Source organism: Choloepus didactylus (genome assembly GCF_015220235.1).
Source record: "Choloepus didactylus isolate mChoDid1 chromosome 25 unlocalized genomic scaffold, mChoDid1.pri SUPER_25_unloc1, whole genome shotgun sequence".
Classification (NCBI taxonomy): Eukaryota; Metazoa; Chordata; class Mammalia; order Pilosa; family Megalonychidae; genus Choloepus; species Choloepus didactylus.
In genome coordinates, this window is record NW_023637606.1 from 5,596,599 (window position 1) to 5,611,373 (window position 14,775).

A 14,775-nucleotide genomic window follows, 5' to 3' on the forward strand; every position below is an offset into this window, starting at 1 on the left:
CCAAAGTTGTTCCAAACATACTCGAAAGTTTTCCAATAACCAAATCGAGCCTTGGTATTTTTTTTAAATGGAGAGATAATTCATATATCATTAAATTCACCTTTTTAGTGTACAATCCAGTGGTTTTTAATATATTCACTAAAGGCAGTCGTTCTTCAGTTGAAATCTAATTTAACTAAAATTAAATGAATGTAGATATCCAGTTCCCAGACGCACTGGCCCCATTTCAAGTGCTCGCGGCGGCAGGGGCTGGTAGCTACATTTTGGACAGCGCAGGTATAGACCCTTCCGCCACCCTTGCCTTCTTCCTTTCTACACATCTATGGACGAAGAGAACTACAGAAAAGGTGGAAATCTTTAAATAAGAGTAACTTGGGAACGCCACTGCCATTGATGATTTTATCTCCATCAGCACCGTTTAGTCCCTGGCGGAGCCGGGGAGATCTCCCGGTGCAGGTGGTGACTGAGGCCCTGGGCGCGCAGGAACTCAGGCGACCCCGGCCCCGCGCGCCCTGCCCGGCCCCTGCCCCTGACACTCCGCGCTCTGTCCCCGCCCGGGCAGGGATCTGCGTGGCAGACCCCTACGAGGTCACGGTGATGAAGGACTTCTTCATCGACCTGCGGTTACCTTACTCCGTGGTGCGCAACGAGCAGGTGGAGATCCGAGCTGTCCTCTACAACTACCGCGAGAATGACGAGTTCGAGGTGGGTCCCCCGGGGGCGGCGGAGGCCTGAGCGGGTCCTGGAGGTGGCGTCTGGTGCGCTCTCCCCTGACCTGCCTCCCATGCCCCCTGGCAGGTGCGCGTGGAAATGCTCTACAACCCGGCCTTCTGCAGCCTGGCCACGGCCAAGAAGCGCCACCAGCAGAAGGTAAAGGTCCCGCCCAAGTCCTCCCTGCCAGTGCATTTTGTCATCGTGCCCCTGACGGTCGGCCTGCATGAGGTGGAGGTCAAGGCCCTGGTGCCTATGTTTTACATCACTGACGGTGTAAAGAAGACCCTGAAGGTCGTGGTAAGTCCTTGGGAGCCCTGCTGCCTCCTGCTCCTCATAGAAGGCTCCCCCTCTCTGTCCTGCCCACCCGTTTTGCAGACCCAGGCTGAGACACAGAGAGGTTAAGTCACTGGCTCCCTGTTGCACAGCTAGAAAGTGGCAGAGCCAGGTTTGAATGGCATCACGCTTGTGCCAGAACGGTACCCAGAATAGGGCCCTGCTGACCACCTGTCTGTATGTCTGTCTGTCCCTGTGTTTCTGACTCCTCTCAACCTCCCCAATGCCGCACAGCCAGAAGGAATGAGAGTCAACAAAACTGTGATTACGCACACACTGGATCCAGTTAACCTTGGCCACAGTGAGTCGGCCTCAGGAGAGGGGGTGGGGGCCTGGCCGACATGGGGATGCAGAGCATGGGGTGAGAGGGGCCAGTGCGATCTGGGTCTCCCACGTGCCCCACAGGGGGAGAGCAGAAAGTGGAGGTCCATGCCGCAGATCTCAGCGATCAAGTCCCAGAGACGGAGCTGGAGACCAAGATCCTCCTGCAAGGTGAAGCCCCCTTGGTCCCAACCCCTTAATCCAGGAAGGTGGCGGGGGGTTTGTGCTGTCCCCCAAAGCCAGCTGAGTGCCATGTACTTCCGGGGCCTTTAACCCCTGCACCTCTCTCCTCCACTTCAGCTAGAACAGCCTCTCCTTGATCTGTTATATGGAAGACTGAGCAGTATTTAACTCAGCAAATAGCTTTTGCTGATACAGAAGTTTAAATGAGAAGCAATGCAGTACAAAAGCAGATATTCTGGAGCTAATTGCCCGGGCCTGGGTGAAAAGATGCTGGGAAGGGGCTTTGCAATTAGTGAGCTCTGGGGCTTTTGGCAAATTCCTCACTGGGTGCCTTGAACTCCTCATCTGAGATACTGGGCAAATAACAGCATCTACATCAAAGAGTTGTTGTGAGGATTAAATGAGACACTACAGGGCATTCCCTTAGCAAATAACATTAATTGCTGTATAAGTTTTAATAACTCTGTTATTGGAATGATTTTACACTGATGTGAAACAAAAGGATCCAGGTACCAGCTATCTGCTACTCAGTCACTTTGGTGAACACCTCAATCACATCCCCCAGCCCCCAGCCTCCCCTGGACCCCTTGGCCTGGCTGGGGTGGCCGTGGCTCTTCTAACCCCACGGAGTTAGGTGGCTTGAGCGCCGTCCCCCTGCCCGTCGGCAGGGACCCCGGTGGCCCAGCTGGTGGAGGACGCCATTGACGCCGATCGGCTGAGCCACCTCATCGTGACGCCCTCGGGCTGCGGGGAGCAGAATATGATTGGCATGACACCCACGGTCATCGCTGTGCACTATCTGGACCAGACAGAGCAGTGGGACAAGTTGGGCCCGGAGAAGCGACAGAATGCCTTGGAGCTCATCAAGAAGGGTGGGTGGCCCACCCCCCCTGCCCCACCCCCTCTGGACCCTTTCTCTGAGCTCTCTCCCTTCCTCTCTGAGACTTCCTCTACCCCTTCTGAGCCTGCCTTCCCCTCTGTAAACCAGCCCCCTTCCCTCCTGAGACCCAGGTTCTTCTCTGAGCTCCCTTTCCATCTGACACCTTCACGCCTTTCTGAATCCCCTCTACTTTGAAAACACCTCCCCTCTCCCCTCTATAAACTGCCCTCCACTCCAAATATCTCTCCCCTTATCTGAGGCCCCCTTTCTTCTCTGAACTCCTGTCTCCTGTCTGTGAATCTTTACTCCCTCTCGAAGCCCCTCCCCCGTGAGACCACGTTCCTCTGAGCCCCTTCCTTCTGGAACCTTTTGTCCCCCCTCTGATGCCCCCCCTCCTCCCCAGATTCCCACACCCTCGCCTTCTCATCTTCCTCCCTGCTTATGAGCCCCTCCCCTTTTTAAGCACCCTTTCCCTGGATACACCCATGCCCCCCACTAGAGCCCTCTTTCTGAACCCCTGCCCTCTCCCTCATAAATTACCTGTCCCCTCTCTGATCCCCTCCTTTCTCTGAAGTACCCAAACCACACCTCCCCTTCCTCTCAGCATCCCCCTCCCCCACCTCAGGTGACACTGTCCCTTCCCTGCAGGGTACACCCAGCAGCTGGCCTACAGACAGGACAGCTCCGCCTTTGCGATCTACCCAGACAAGGAACCCAGCACCTGGTGAGTCCCCGGGACAGCCCCAGGCCCGCTGGCTCTGAGCAGGGATTGGATCCGGACCTGGCGGGGTCCAGCCCAGTCTCACGCAGACAACCCTGTGAGCGACTACCCTTGACCCTCCATGTGTGCTCAGGCGCTGGTTGGCTGAGGGACCTCATTAAGCACCAACTGCATGCAATACTAGATCGTGAGCCCTGGGAGGAGAAAAAGGGGATACTGCAAGGGCGGTGGGCCTCGAGTCCGCCCCCAGGCCCCGCCCCTCTCTGGCCACTGGCTGGCTCGGGTGGCACTCTCTGGATCCTGGAGCCGATTGGCTGACCGGCCCCGGCTCCGCTCTGTGCCTGCAGGCTGACCGCCTACGTGGTCAAGGTCTTCTCTCTGGCCGCCAACCTCATCGCCATCGACTCCCGGGTCCTCTGTGAGGCGGTCAGATGGCTGATCCTGCAGAAGCAGAAGCCAGACGGTGTCTTCCAAGAGGATGCGCCTGTGGTTATGCAAACAATGACTGTAAGCAGCAGGGATTCAGGACCGATTGGGGAAGAGGGCCGCCTGAGAGTCAGGGGATGTAAGTAGAAAGACGACCCCCCCTCCCTGCCCAGTTCTTTCCATCCACCTGTGCGGCGCACAGGATGATAAATGAACCGGGAATGTCACTCTTTCCTTGCAAACTCAATGCAAAATAAAAACACAGGGTCCTTGCTCAAAACTTCAGCATTTTATGAAACCAAGTGCAGGGTCCCTCTGAGTCCAGGGTCCTGCCTGGGAGACCCCAGCTCACATCTAGCCCATCTCCACATCCCACCTATTCTGCCTCCTGGATGTTTCTCCAAAACATCTCCTTCTCTCCATCCCCACGACCACCCCCGCCAGGGTCCATGCACCCCACCTCTCACCTGGAGACCTTGAGAAGCCTCCTGGTCATTCTCCAGGCTGTCTCCCACTCTCGTCCACTCTCAGGCCATGCAGCAGCCGGGGAGATTTTTTCAATCTGATCAGTCACTGTTTAGAAACTCCCATGACTCCCTGTTGCTCTAAAAATAAGCACAGAACTCCCTAGAGTGATTCTTCAAGTGGTCTAAAAGTGTGTCCTGGGCCAGCACCTGGGAACTTGTTTGAAATGCACATTCTCAGGCCAATCCTGGTATCCACTGAATCAGGAATTCTGGGAGTGGGGCCCAGGAATCTGAGTTTTAACACCCCCACAACCACCCCAGGTGATGCCAATGTGTGCTCAGGTTTGAGAGCTTGACTGGTCTGCCTTCCCAGCTCATGTCTTGTCTCCCTTAAAGCAATCTTTAATCTATTGATAGTTGGTTGGTTCATTTCTGTTTCCCATCACAGACAGGAAGCTCTAGGAGGGCTGGGGCTAGTAGTAGTTTTTGCCGCCCATTGTATCCAGGTGGCAGCACAGTGGCCCACCAAAAACATTAGAAGAATGAACAAATGAATGAATGAATGAATGAATACTAAAGGGTTTGGCCCTCCTGGGGGAGACACTGGGGACAGACCCAGCCCTACCCCCAGTCTCTATGTTGAAACACACTGGTGACCCTCTCCTTGCTTCCTGCCTCTCATTCTAGGGTGGCTTGCAGCGTACTGTGGATCAAGAAGTAACGCTCACGGCCTTTGTTCTCATCGCACTGCACGAGTCTAAAGAAATTTGTGAGGGGCCAATCAGCGTAAGTGCCCCCCACCCCATCCTCACTCCCCCAACCTTTTCCGTCTACAAGACTAAGACTGGAGCTTTACCATTCCCAGGGAAAGACTCTGATGGGCTCAGCCTCAGTCAGGTGATCGCCATTGCACCAATGAGCTGAAGCCAGGAAGTAGGTCTCCGTGGGAAACATGGCTGCCTCCACTATGGCTTTGTGAATGGAAGGAAGGAGAGGCAGTTCCTACTAAGTGGGGGAGGGGGGCATAAGACCAGCACTTTGGCAGGCACAAAGATTGTTTTCCACTACTCATATTCATGGCAACATTGTTGCAGAGTATAGGACAGGCTGTGGGACCACACTGCTTGGGATCTGTTTTAGTTTGCTAATGCTTCTGGAATGTAAAACACCAGAGATGGATTGGCTTTTATAAAAGGGGGTTTATTTGGTTACACAGTTACAGTCTTAAGGCCATAAAGTGTCCAAGGTAACACATCAGCAATCGGGTACTTGTGCTGGAGGATGGCTAATGGTGTCCGGAAAACCTCTGTTAGCTGGGAAGGCACGTGGCTGGCGTCTGCTCCAAAGTTCTGGTTTCAAAATGGCTTTCTTCCAGGATGTTCCTCTCTAGGCTGCAGTTCCTCAAAAATGTCACTCGTAATTGCACTTGGGGTATTTGTCCTCTCTTAGCTTCTCTGGAGCAAGAGTCTGCTTTCAACGGCTGTCTTCAAAGTGTCTCTCATCTGCAGCTCCTGTGCTTTCTTTAAAGTGTCCCTGTTGGCAGTAGCTCCTCTTCAAAATGTCACTCACAGCTGCACTGAGTTCCTTCTGCTTGTCAGCTCATTTATATGGCTCCACTGATCAAGGCCCACCCTGAATGGGTGGGGCCATGCCGCCATGGAAATTATCTCATCAGAGTTATCACCCACAGCTAGGTGGGGCGCATCTCCAAAGAAACACTCAAAGAATTACAATCTAATCAACACTGATAACATCTGCCCACACAAGATTAATCAGAGGTAATGGCGTTTGGGGGGACATAATACATTCAGACTGGCACAGGATCAAATGAAGGGTGTGCCCAAGCTCATTGTTAAACTTCTGGGAATTTTCCAAGCTGGTTGTTAAACACAACCATTGTTAAAAATGATTAAACATTTTCAATGTTTTTAATGTTAAAAAAATGCACAGTTAAGTAATTTACATTAAAAACAAACACCATTTCATATCTATTTTACTACGCTTTACCATTGAGAGCATAACTTATGCTTTCAAATTGATTCACATCTGTAGTATCTCTGCAGTGGAGAGACTATGTCCTACTGTGCATCTCTCCTCAATTCTGCCTTCATTGATAGCTTGAAATCTGCCATGGTGGAAGTATTTACACCACAAAAATCAGCAACAATCCAGATCATGTTTTCCTCCACCCCAGAGCCACTTACTAACTTGGTGGTCTTGGCAAAGTCATCACATCTCTTTCTGTGGGCAATAGCATTCTCTTTGGTGCAGTAGGGATGATGACAAAAAATAATAAATACCTCATAGGATTTTCTGAGGTTAAGTAAGTGGGTATCTGGCTAGTACATGGGAAGTGCAATGATGATGATGATGGTGATGATGATGATGATGACGGTGATAGTGTTGGTGATGGTGATGACTGGAAGAGTAAGCAGTGGTGTGCTAAATCTGGCTCATAGTAGCTTGTGAATGCTTATTTGTGGCATCTCTTTCCAACTCTGGTTTCATTATTGTCACATTGGCTTGAAATGGGCCATGGTGGGAGTATTTACACCACAGAAATTGGCAGTTGCTATAAATCAGACCCCTGTCTCCCAGAGAGCCAGTTATTAAACATTTACTAGCACATCACTGGGTGTATGAACTGTTCCAGGCACGTAGCAGGTATTCAGCAACAAGGCAGCTCACAATGGCTAAAATGTCTGGGAAATCCTCAAAAACAGACTGGAGATGGGCAGAAATGTCCAGGGACAGAAAGTGTTCTAAAGCCCTGAAAGTGGTGCTTTTGTGCTACTTATCAGCTGTCTGTGATGGCAACGCCCGCTTGATAAAGAGTACCTGATTTTCTCTCTCATAGAGCCTGGAGCGCAGCATCAATAAATCAGGAAACTTCCTTGAGGCCAACTACGTGAAACTGCAGAGACCATATGCTGTGGCAATGGCCGGTTATGCCCTTGCCAGGTTGGGCAAGCTGCAGGGTCGTCTCCTCAACAAATTTTTGACCACAGCCACAGGTGAGGGGCAGCCTTTTAAGGTAAATGGGGATGCATATCAAGGTGGGATGGTTGGCTCCAAGTCAAGCTGGGTTGAGTGGCTCCAAGCTGAGCTGGGATGGAAGGTTCTAAGTCAAGCTAGGATAAATGGTTTAAGCTGAGATGGCATGGACAAGTAATAAGCTGAGATGAGATGGGTAGCCCCAAGCCTAGCAAGGATGGATGGCTCTAAGGTAAAGTCCTCATTGTAAGCCACACATGATGGTTCATTGCATCATTCATTCAACAAGTGTGTTGAGCACAGAGTAGTGAGTAGTAGTTAAGGACATGGGCTCTGACATCAGACAATGAGTCCAAATCCCACTTTGCCACATTTTCACTGTGTGACTTTGGACAAGTCACTTAACTTCTCTGGGCCTTATTTTTCTCCTCTTAAAATGATGCCTACATCATAGGGAGGTTATGAAGAGTAAAATGAGTAATGCAGGTACAACAGAGTCTGGCACATTGTAAGATCTGTATCAGTGATGTCCTTATTGCCTGTATCATTGTTAATCATATCATCATTACCTCAAGGGTAACTAGGATTAGATAAGATAATGCCCTAGAGGATGCAGCCCAGTGCCTAGTATGTAGTGTTTCTTGCTGTACTTCTTGCTGTGTAACAGCACATTGTGAGTGAGTCAAATTGGTGGACAGCTCTTCTCCATATGGTGATGCAGGGATCCAGGCTTCTACCATTCTGCAGCTCTGCCACCCCAGGGCCTCAGAATCTGCCATTTTCAGGCAGAAGGGGAAAGGGAAGTGGCCCCGTCATTGCCATGCACATTCCATTGGACAGAATTCAGTTGCACAGCCACACCTCCCTGCCAAGGCATCACCCTGGGTGCCCAGGAAGAGGAGGAAGTGGTTCTTGGTGGCAATCTCTGCCATAGGTACTTTCTTAGGAACTTGGGACATAACAGTGAATATGGCATAGCCCCTGCCATCATCACACTCCACTTGAGAAAAGAGATGAGTTAATAGGAGTTTGCTGTACAGTGTCATGTGCTGGGATGGGAGAAGCACAGGATGCTTTGATAGACAGAAGGAAGTGCCCAACTCAGTGAGGGGGTGTCATTGAGGCTGAACATTCCAGGATGGGAAAGAATGAACTAGGAGTGGATGGCAAAGAGGTGCTCCAAGGAGAGGGGACCAAGCATATGCAAAGGCTCAGAGATCAGAGTGGGCAGCGAGTTTAGGGAACCTCCCTGTAGTTCAGTGGGAGTGAAATTCAGAATTCAGAAGTGGTGAAGGTTGATGAGGGAGGAGAGCAAGGCTAGCAGATGGAAGGCCTAGAATGCCAAACCAAGACGCCTGAGCACTGGGAGCTCTGGTTTGGGTCTGGCAGCCACCAGGGTTGCCTCAAAACGACTTCCTCTGAGCCATTCCCAGGCTGGACAAAACAGTGAGCACTGGGGGATCCTCTCTACAGAAAAGAACCGCTGGGCGGAGCCCGGCCAGCAACTCTACAATGTGGAGGCCACATCCTATGCCCTCTTGGCCCTGCTACTGCTTGAAGACTTTGATTTTGTGCCTCGTGTTGTGCGCTGGCTCAATGAGCAGAGATACTACGGGGGCGGCTATGGCTCCACTCAGGCAAGTGGGCCCACTACCCTGACACCTGCATCCCACCTTCTCTGACTTCCTACTGGCCTCCTGGAGGAGGAGACCCCGAAACCCAGAGAGGCAGTTCTTCTGTCCCACAAGCCAAGGTGATTGGCATGGAGTTGATAAATCCATTTTTTCTTAATTGTGAGCCCACCTGTGGGTTCCAGACTATGTTCTTGATGCTCCAAGCTGCGATCTGCACCTCCCTTTCCCTTCTGGTGTCTAGATCATGTTCTCAGGGCCCAGGTTCATGTGTGGTTCTAGACCATGTTCCTTATTTTACCAGGCTCCAATCTCACCCTGTCTCACTGGGGGTTCTAGACTAGGTTACTGAAGCCCATGAGCCTCTCTTGCCCAAAAGTGGGTTCTAGACCATGTTCCCCACTCTACCAGTCTCCAGTCTCACCCTATCTCACTGGTAGGTTCTAGACCAGGTAGTTAGTTACTCTAGAATCTCTTCTGAGCCTCTTTTCCCCCAGCTGTGTTTCTGACCACGGTCTCAGTTCTATCAGGCTTCACCCTATCTCAGTGGTCGGTTCTAGAATGGGTTCTTGGTTACTCTAGGGCCTCATTTGAAACTCTCTCATCTCCTGTTGGGTTCTAGTCTATGGTTCAGTAACCTCAGGCTCCGGCATCCTCTGGCTTCTGTTTGACACTCTTTCTGGTGGACTCTCAATCATATTTTCAGTGTCACCGGTACCTGGCCTGAGTCTCTCTCCTTTTGGATATGCTCACTGTCTCCAAGGTCTGTTTTTATTCTCTCTTTCATGAGTGAGTTCCAGACACATTCTCAGTGTCCCCAAACCCTGGTATGAACTTTATCCTTCAAATGGTTTTCAGGGTTGCTAGACTCATAATTTTACCCCCATACACTCAGGTGGGTTCTAGACACATTCTAAGTATCCCCAAGCTCTGCTTTCATGCTTTTTCCCTTGGAAAACCTCCAAGAATGTGTCATCTGTGCCCCAAGACCTCCAATATTATGCCCCACTGACATTCCAATGGGTCTAGACTGCAGTCTCATGCCTGGTTCTCAATGGATCCTTTTTAGCTCCAGTGAGTTCTAACTACTTTCTCAGGATCCCATTCTCACCGTCTTTCTCTCTGGTGGGTTCTAGGCCACCATCATGGTTTTCCAGGCCTTGGCCGAGTATCAGAGAGTTGCTTCTGACCATGAAGAATTGAACCTAGATGTGTCCATCCAGCTGCCTAGCCGTAACACCGAGGTCAGGCACCGCATCCTCTGGGAATCCGCCAGCCTCCTGCGGTCGGAAGAGGTAGAGCCACCTGTCCAGGCCATCCTCACTCTCTTTTACCCTCTACACTCACCAGGGTGTTCTGGAAGGAAGGGTGGAGGGCAGATGTCCATGGAAGCCAGGGGAAGACTTGTTATCCAACACATTCTTCTCTCTCCCTGCAGACTAAGGAAAATGAGAATTTCACATTAATAGCCAAAGGGAAAGGAAAAGGCACCCTATCGGTAAGGGGTGGAGGCCCACACTTCCCTGGCTTGTTGTGTTCTCTACATCCGTTTGTCCCAAGGACCTTCCCCTTCCCGTCCTCAGTCATCCCAAGTCATGTGTGCTGATACCTCAACTCCCTCCCATCTCACAGGTGGTGACTGTTTACTACGCGAAGGCTAAAGCCAAACCCACCTGCAAGAAATTCTACCTCAAGGTCACCATACGACCAGCCCCCGAAACAGGTAAAAGGAGTAATGACCCTGTCCTGTCACCCCCGCTCACTGCCCCTTCCCCATTCTAAGATCTATTTCCCTCCTGATTCGGGACCCCGGGATGCCCCTCCCATTCTCTGTCTTCTGCGTTTCTAGTCAAGAGGCCTCAGGACGCCAAGAGTACCATGATTCTCGACATCTGTACCAGGTGAGATGCTGGGCCACGGGGTCACCTTGGCCAACCCCTGTCTCTGGCCTGGTTCTGACAAATAATGTCCGTGACATCTAATACTTCCTGAGAGTGTGCTGTGTGTCTAGGACTAACCTAGGTACCCTGTGAGGCAGGTAGCACATGCAGTCCTCACTTTGCCCAGTTGTGGGGGACCGCTGGACAACCGTGCAAGCTGAAACTCTGCAAATGATTTCAATAATCAATAGGGAAAATGACGATTGTTCCATGATCTTTCAAGTGTTTTGTTAAAATATGAAACTCTCTCTTAGTGTACATTATAAAAATAGAGGTAAATTAAAGACACATCAGAACAAGTAATTATTTGTAATTTGAAATGCTAGAAACATTGAGCTTAATGGGTTTTTCTTTTTCTTTGCAAAACACGCATTAAGAGCACTGTAGTTTGAACACTGGTTGCCTTCTTGATAAGTCTCATAACTTAGGATATGCAGTGAGCCTCTTTTCTATGCCTTGTTGAATGGTCTTGCCCCTTTCTAACTTTGGATCAGCTTCAACATTTTATCCTTTGTGCTTCCAATATTGTGAAATATCTCCAAACATTCCTGTAATGTGAAGTTTTCACCAGTTTCACTTTCATTGGTGCATCCTCATCTTTTTTTGTCACAACAACTTTCATTTTATGGTGATAATTTTGCCTTCACTAAGTTCCTCTGCCTGCACATCTGGCGACTCAAATGGCAGCATGTTGATATCCCACTAGTCAGCTCTTTCTCCTTTTGCCCCATTCTGCTCTATTTGAATTTCCCTTCTAGCATTGTTACTTTTGATTTCTTTGCTGCCCTTTCACCTTTGTTGGCCAGCTCTGTCTTTTGATGATCCATTCCTGTAAAATGCCATGTGGGTTTGTCCTGGAAGACAAGGAGGTAACACAACCGCACACTTTGCTGTCTGGGCAAGTGAATGACAGATACATGTGACCAATCACAGACAGACTTTGAAAGAAGTGACATGATTGGTCACTCATCTTGCATAGTTGTTATTTGCATAGTTATTGGTGGACTGAAGAGCTAGAAATGAAGTTTGTATTTTGTGCAGCTACTCCAATTCAATATACTGTGGTACTGAAATTTAACCATGTTGGTGAGATCTGGTGTTATGTAAATAAACCATGACAACTGAATTGTGTAAAATGAGGACTGCCTGGGTGAGCCATATTTTACAGATTAACTCAGGCATAGAGAGATCAAGTAACTCAGCAAACATTATATGGAGCTGGGATTTGAACCCATGCAGTTTGGCTCCAGAGACCGAGGTCTTAATCATGTTGACCATTAAACTCCCTTCTTTGTTTGCCTTGGGGAAGGGTTTCCTAAGAGCTAAAATCCCTCTCTGCTGAACTGGAAGCCCAAGTCCTGACCAGACCCCTTTGTCCAGGCACTGGTCACTGGGGCTGACTCCACCTTGCGATCTGATGCTCTCTCTCTCTGCCCCATCCAGGTACCTGGGAGATCAGGATGCCACCATGTCCATCCTGGATATATCCATGATGACTGGCTTCTCTCCTGACACTGGCGACCTTGATCTTGTATGAAGGTCTTGGGCTTGGGGCTGGGATTGGCAGGAAGGGGACTGGGGTGTGGAAGAGGCTGGAGCGAGGGAAGGAGGTCCAGGAGGGATTTCACAATCTCCTGCCTTCCACAGCTGAGCAAAGGCGTCGACAAATACTTCTCTAAGTATGAGATAGACAAGGCCCTCTCTAATAAGAACACTCTCATCATCTACCTGGACAAGGTAAGGCTGCATGCCCCCTGGGAGGTCCCCATTGGTAGGAACCTTGAACCTATCTGGCTGAACTTTTCTTCTCCCTCTGCCTTTGTCACCAGGACAGGTCAGCCCCAGGCTAGGAGAGGCAGGGCCAACACTGCTGGGTGGTCGGAAAGGGAGCATGTTAAACAAGCTGGCCAAGTCAGGACCACCTCATATCAGCATCTTGCTGCTGACCATTGATGTTCCAACCTCAAATTTCACCTAGTTTTCATCAGAGTTTTAGAGAACCCCTGGAAAAGAGCAGTGATAAAGAGCTTACATTGCTCCCCAACCTACCCCCAGCTTTATTTTTGCTTTCTGTACTTCTGTTTCTCTCTTCTCTAATTTTGTCTCCATCTATCTTTCTCTTGCTTTCTTTATCTAAATATGATTTGAGATTTTCCTTCCCAGTTTCTATTTTTCTCATTTTCCTGTCCCCATATCCTCCCTGCTATTCTAACACCCCCAGTGCCCCTCTGGCCCACATTAGTCAGCATAAGTAACAGTAGCTGCTGTAACAAAATACTTAAGATGGTATCTTTTAAAAAATAATTTTTTTATTTTATTGTTAACTTTAACCTATATACATAACAGTGATAACTTTCAATGTACGATTGCACAAGTAGTTAGGGAGCAAATCTCAAAGAATATCATGAGCCACAGTTCTACAACTTCAGCCATTTCCATTATTGTAAAATGCAACATACAGACAGAAAGGTGTCATCTCTTGATGTACAGCTCAACAAGCAGTCATATAGGTGACTCCAAAAATTATTATGGGTTACAGTTCCACAATTTCAGTTCTTTCCTTATTATTCAGTACAACATATATACAGAAAGGTGAAGACCTTTAAGGCACAATTCAATGAGCAGCTATAGAGCAAATCCCAAGGGATGCTATAGGCTAGAGTTCCATGCCATTTATCTCCTTCCAGCCTTTCCAACACCCCAACAAAATCATATATATATATATATATATATATATATATATATATATATATATATATATGAAGTTCAATCTTACCTTTTTTGTTGCTACTCCTTACTCTCACTTAATCTCTTTCTCCATCTTCAGGGGTGTAAAGCACCCTAACTTGTTCATATTAAAAGGGGGTGTCAACAGTATGGGGAAGGGGTCCACATCTGATAGTTGATCTTAAAGAGGCTGTTGCCTCTGTGTTTTAGGACTTCTCTGGTATAGGAACACTCAGGTGGATTTAAGTTTCTGAAAGATAAACCTTAGTGAGTGTATCTTTTATAGAATATCAGGTAGAGACCTAGGTATTTGGGGACTACTTTTGGTAAGGGCATGGCATGCTGTGGCCAGTTGGGATATCTAGCTGGAGCTTGCTTAAGAGAAACCTCCAAGATAGCCTCTCGACTCTATTTGGGATCTCTCAGCCTCTTTGAAGAACGGTATCTTAACACAATAGACTTGAATTTCTCATGTAAAGTCATGTAAAGTGGAAGTGAAATGGAGTAAGGAAGGGGGTCTCTTCTCCGTGCACTCTTTCAGGGACCCAAGTATATAAGTCTTTGTCTGCTGTATCCTTTATTTCTCTAAGAAGAGAGATTGTGCAGGGAAGTTTTAATGGACGTAGATAAACTCAGTCAATGGCCAGAACTCAGTCAATGGCCACAGCTAAGTGAAAGGGAGGTTGGGAAATAAAATCTAGCTGTGAGCCATGAGAAAAATAAAATGGGTTTTCTGAACAGCTCATTAGTCTCTGCCACGTTCCCTGCCCCCCATGTCTTTCCTTGTTCCTTCAATTTCTCTACCACCATTCTAACTCCCAGAACCCAAGCTGGAGTTGCTCCCTTGTCATTCCATTGACCAAGCTCCTGCTTCCTCCAGATCTCACATACTGAGGAGGAATGCCTGTCCTTCAAAGTTCACCAGTTGTTCAATGTCGGGCTCCTCCAGCCTGGGGCAGTCAAGGTCTATTCCTATTACAACCTGGGTGAGCGACCAACCTGGGGGCTGGCACTGAGGGTCCCAGGGAGTTATGGGTGAGGTCAGAGACTGGAGATCCGAGGATCCTGCAAATTGGGGGTGTGAGGGTCCCAGGGGCCTGAGAGTTGGGGTCTAAGAGTCCCAGAGATGTGAGTTCCCAAGAAGCTGAGAAGGGGTGGGGCTGTCTAGGGATCCCAGGGGTCTGTGGGTTGGAGGTCTATGGGTCCAAGGGATCTAGGTGTCTCAAAGATCTGAAAGTTTGTGGTCTGAGTGTCCCAGGGATCTGAGGATCCCATGGGTCTGAGAGTTTGGGGTTAAGTGTCCCAAGGGTGGGAGGTTTCCAGGGATCTGTGATGGGGGTCTGTGAGTTGGGGGCTGAGTGTCCCATGGATCTGAGGGATGGGGACCTGTGTTCTCCTGGTCTGAGCATCTGAGAGTTGGAAATCTGGGCATCCCTGG

At 49.2% G+C, this 14,775-nt stretch overlaps 1 protein-coding gene across 1 annotated transcript in view; it reads left to right on the top strand.

Moving 5' to 3' along the window:
• Positions 1-14,775, top strand: part of LOC119525397 (complement C3-like) — a 30,056-nt gene that overhangs the window by 13,331 nt on the left and 1,950 nt on the right. Inside the window, exons 20-36 of the mRNA XM_037824106.1 lie at positions 563-705; positions 799-1,011; positions 1,282-1,348; positions 1,453-1,539; positions 2,220-2,423; positions 3,080-3,155; positions 3,500-3,659; positions 4,733-4,831; positions 6,903-7,059; positions 8,513-8,676; positions 9,807-9,965; positions 10,109-10,168; positions 10,303-10,393; positions 10,520-10,571; positions 12,054-12,141; positions 12,258-12,347; positions 14,218-14,323. Coding sequence (XP_037680034.1) covers positions 563-705; positions 799-1,011; positions 1,282-1,348; positions 1,453-1,539; positions 2,220-2,423; positions 3,080-3,155; positions 3,500-3,659; positions 4,733-4,831; positions 6,903-7,059; positions 8,513-8,676; positions 9,807-9,965; positions 10,109-10,168; positions 10,303-10,393; positions 10,520-10,571; positions 12,054-12,141; positions 12,258-12,347; positions 14,218-14,323 — 2,016 coding nt within the window. The remainder of the gene's footprint in view (positions 1-562; positions 706-798; positions 1,012-1,281; positions 1,349-1,452; positions 1,540-2,219; positions 2,424-3,079; positions 3,156-3,499; positions 3,660-4,732; positions 4,832-6,902; positions 7,060-8,512; positions 8,677-9,806; positions 9,966-10,108; positions 10,169-10,302; positions 10,394-10,519; positions 10,572-12,053; positions 12,142-12,257; positions 12,348-14,217; positions 14,324-14,775) is intronic.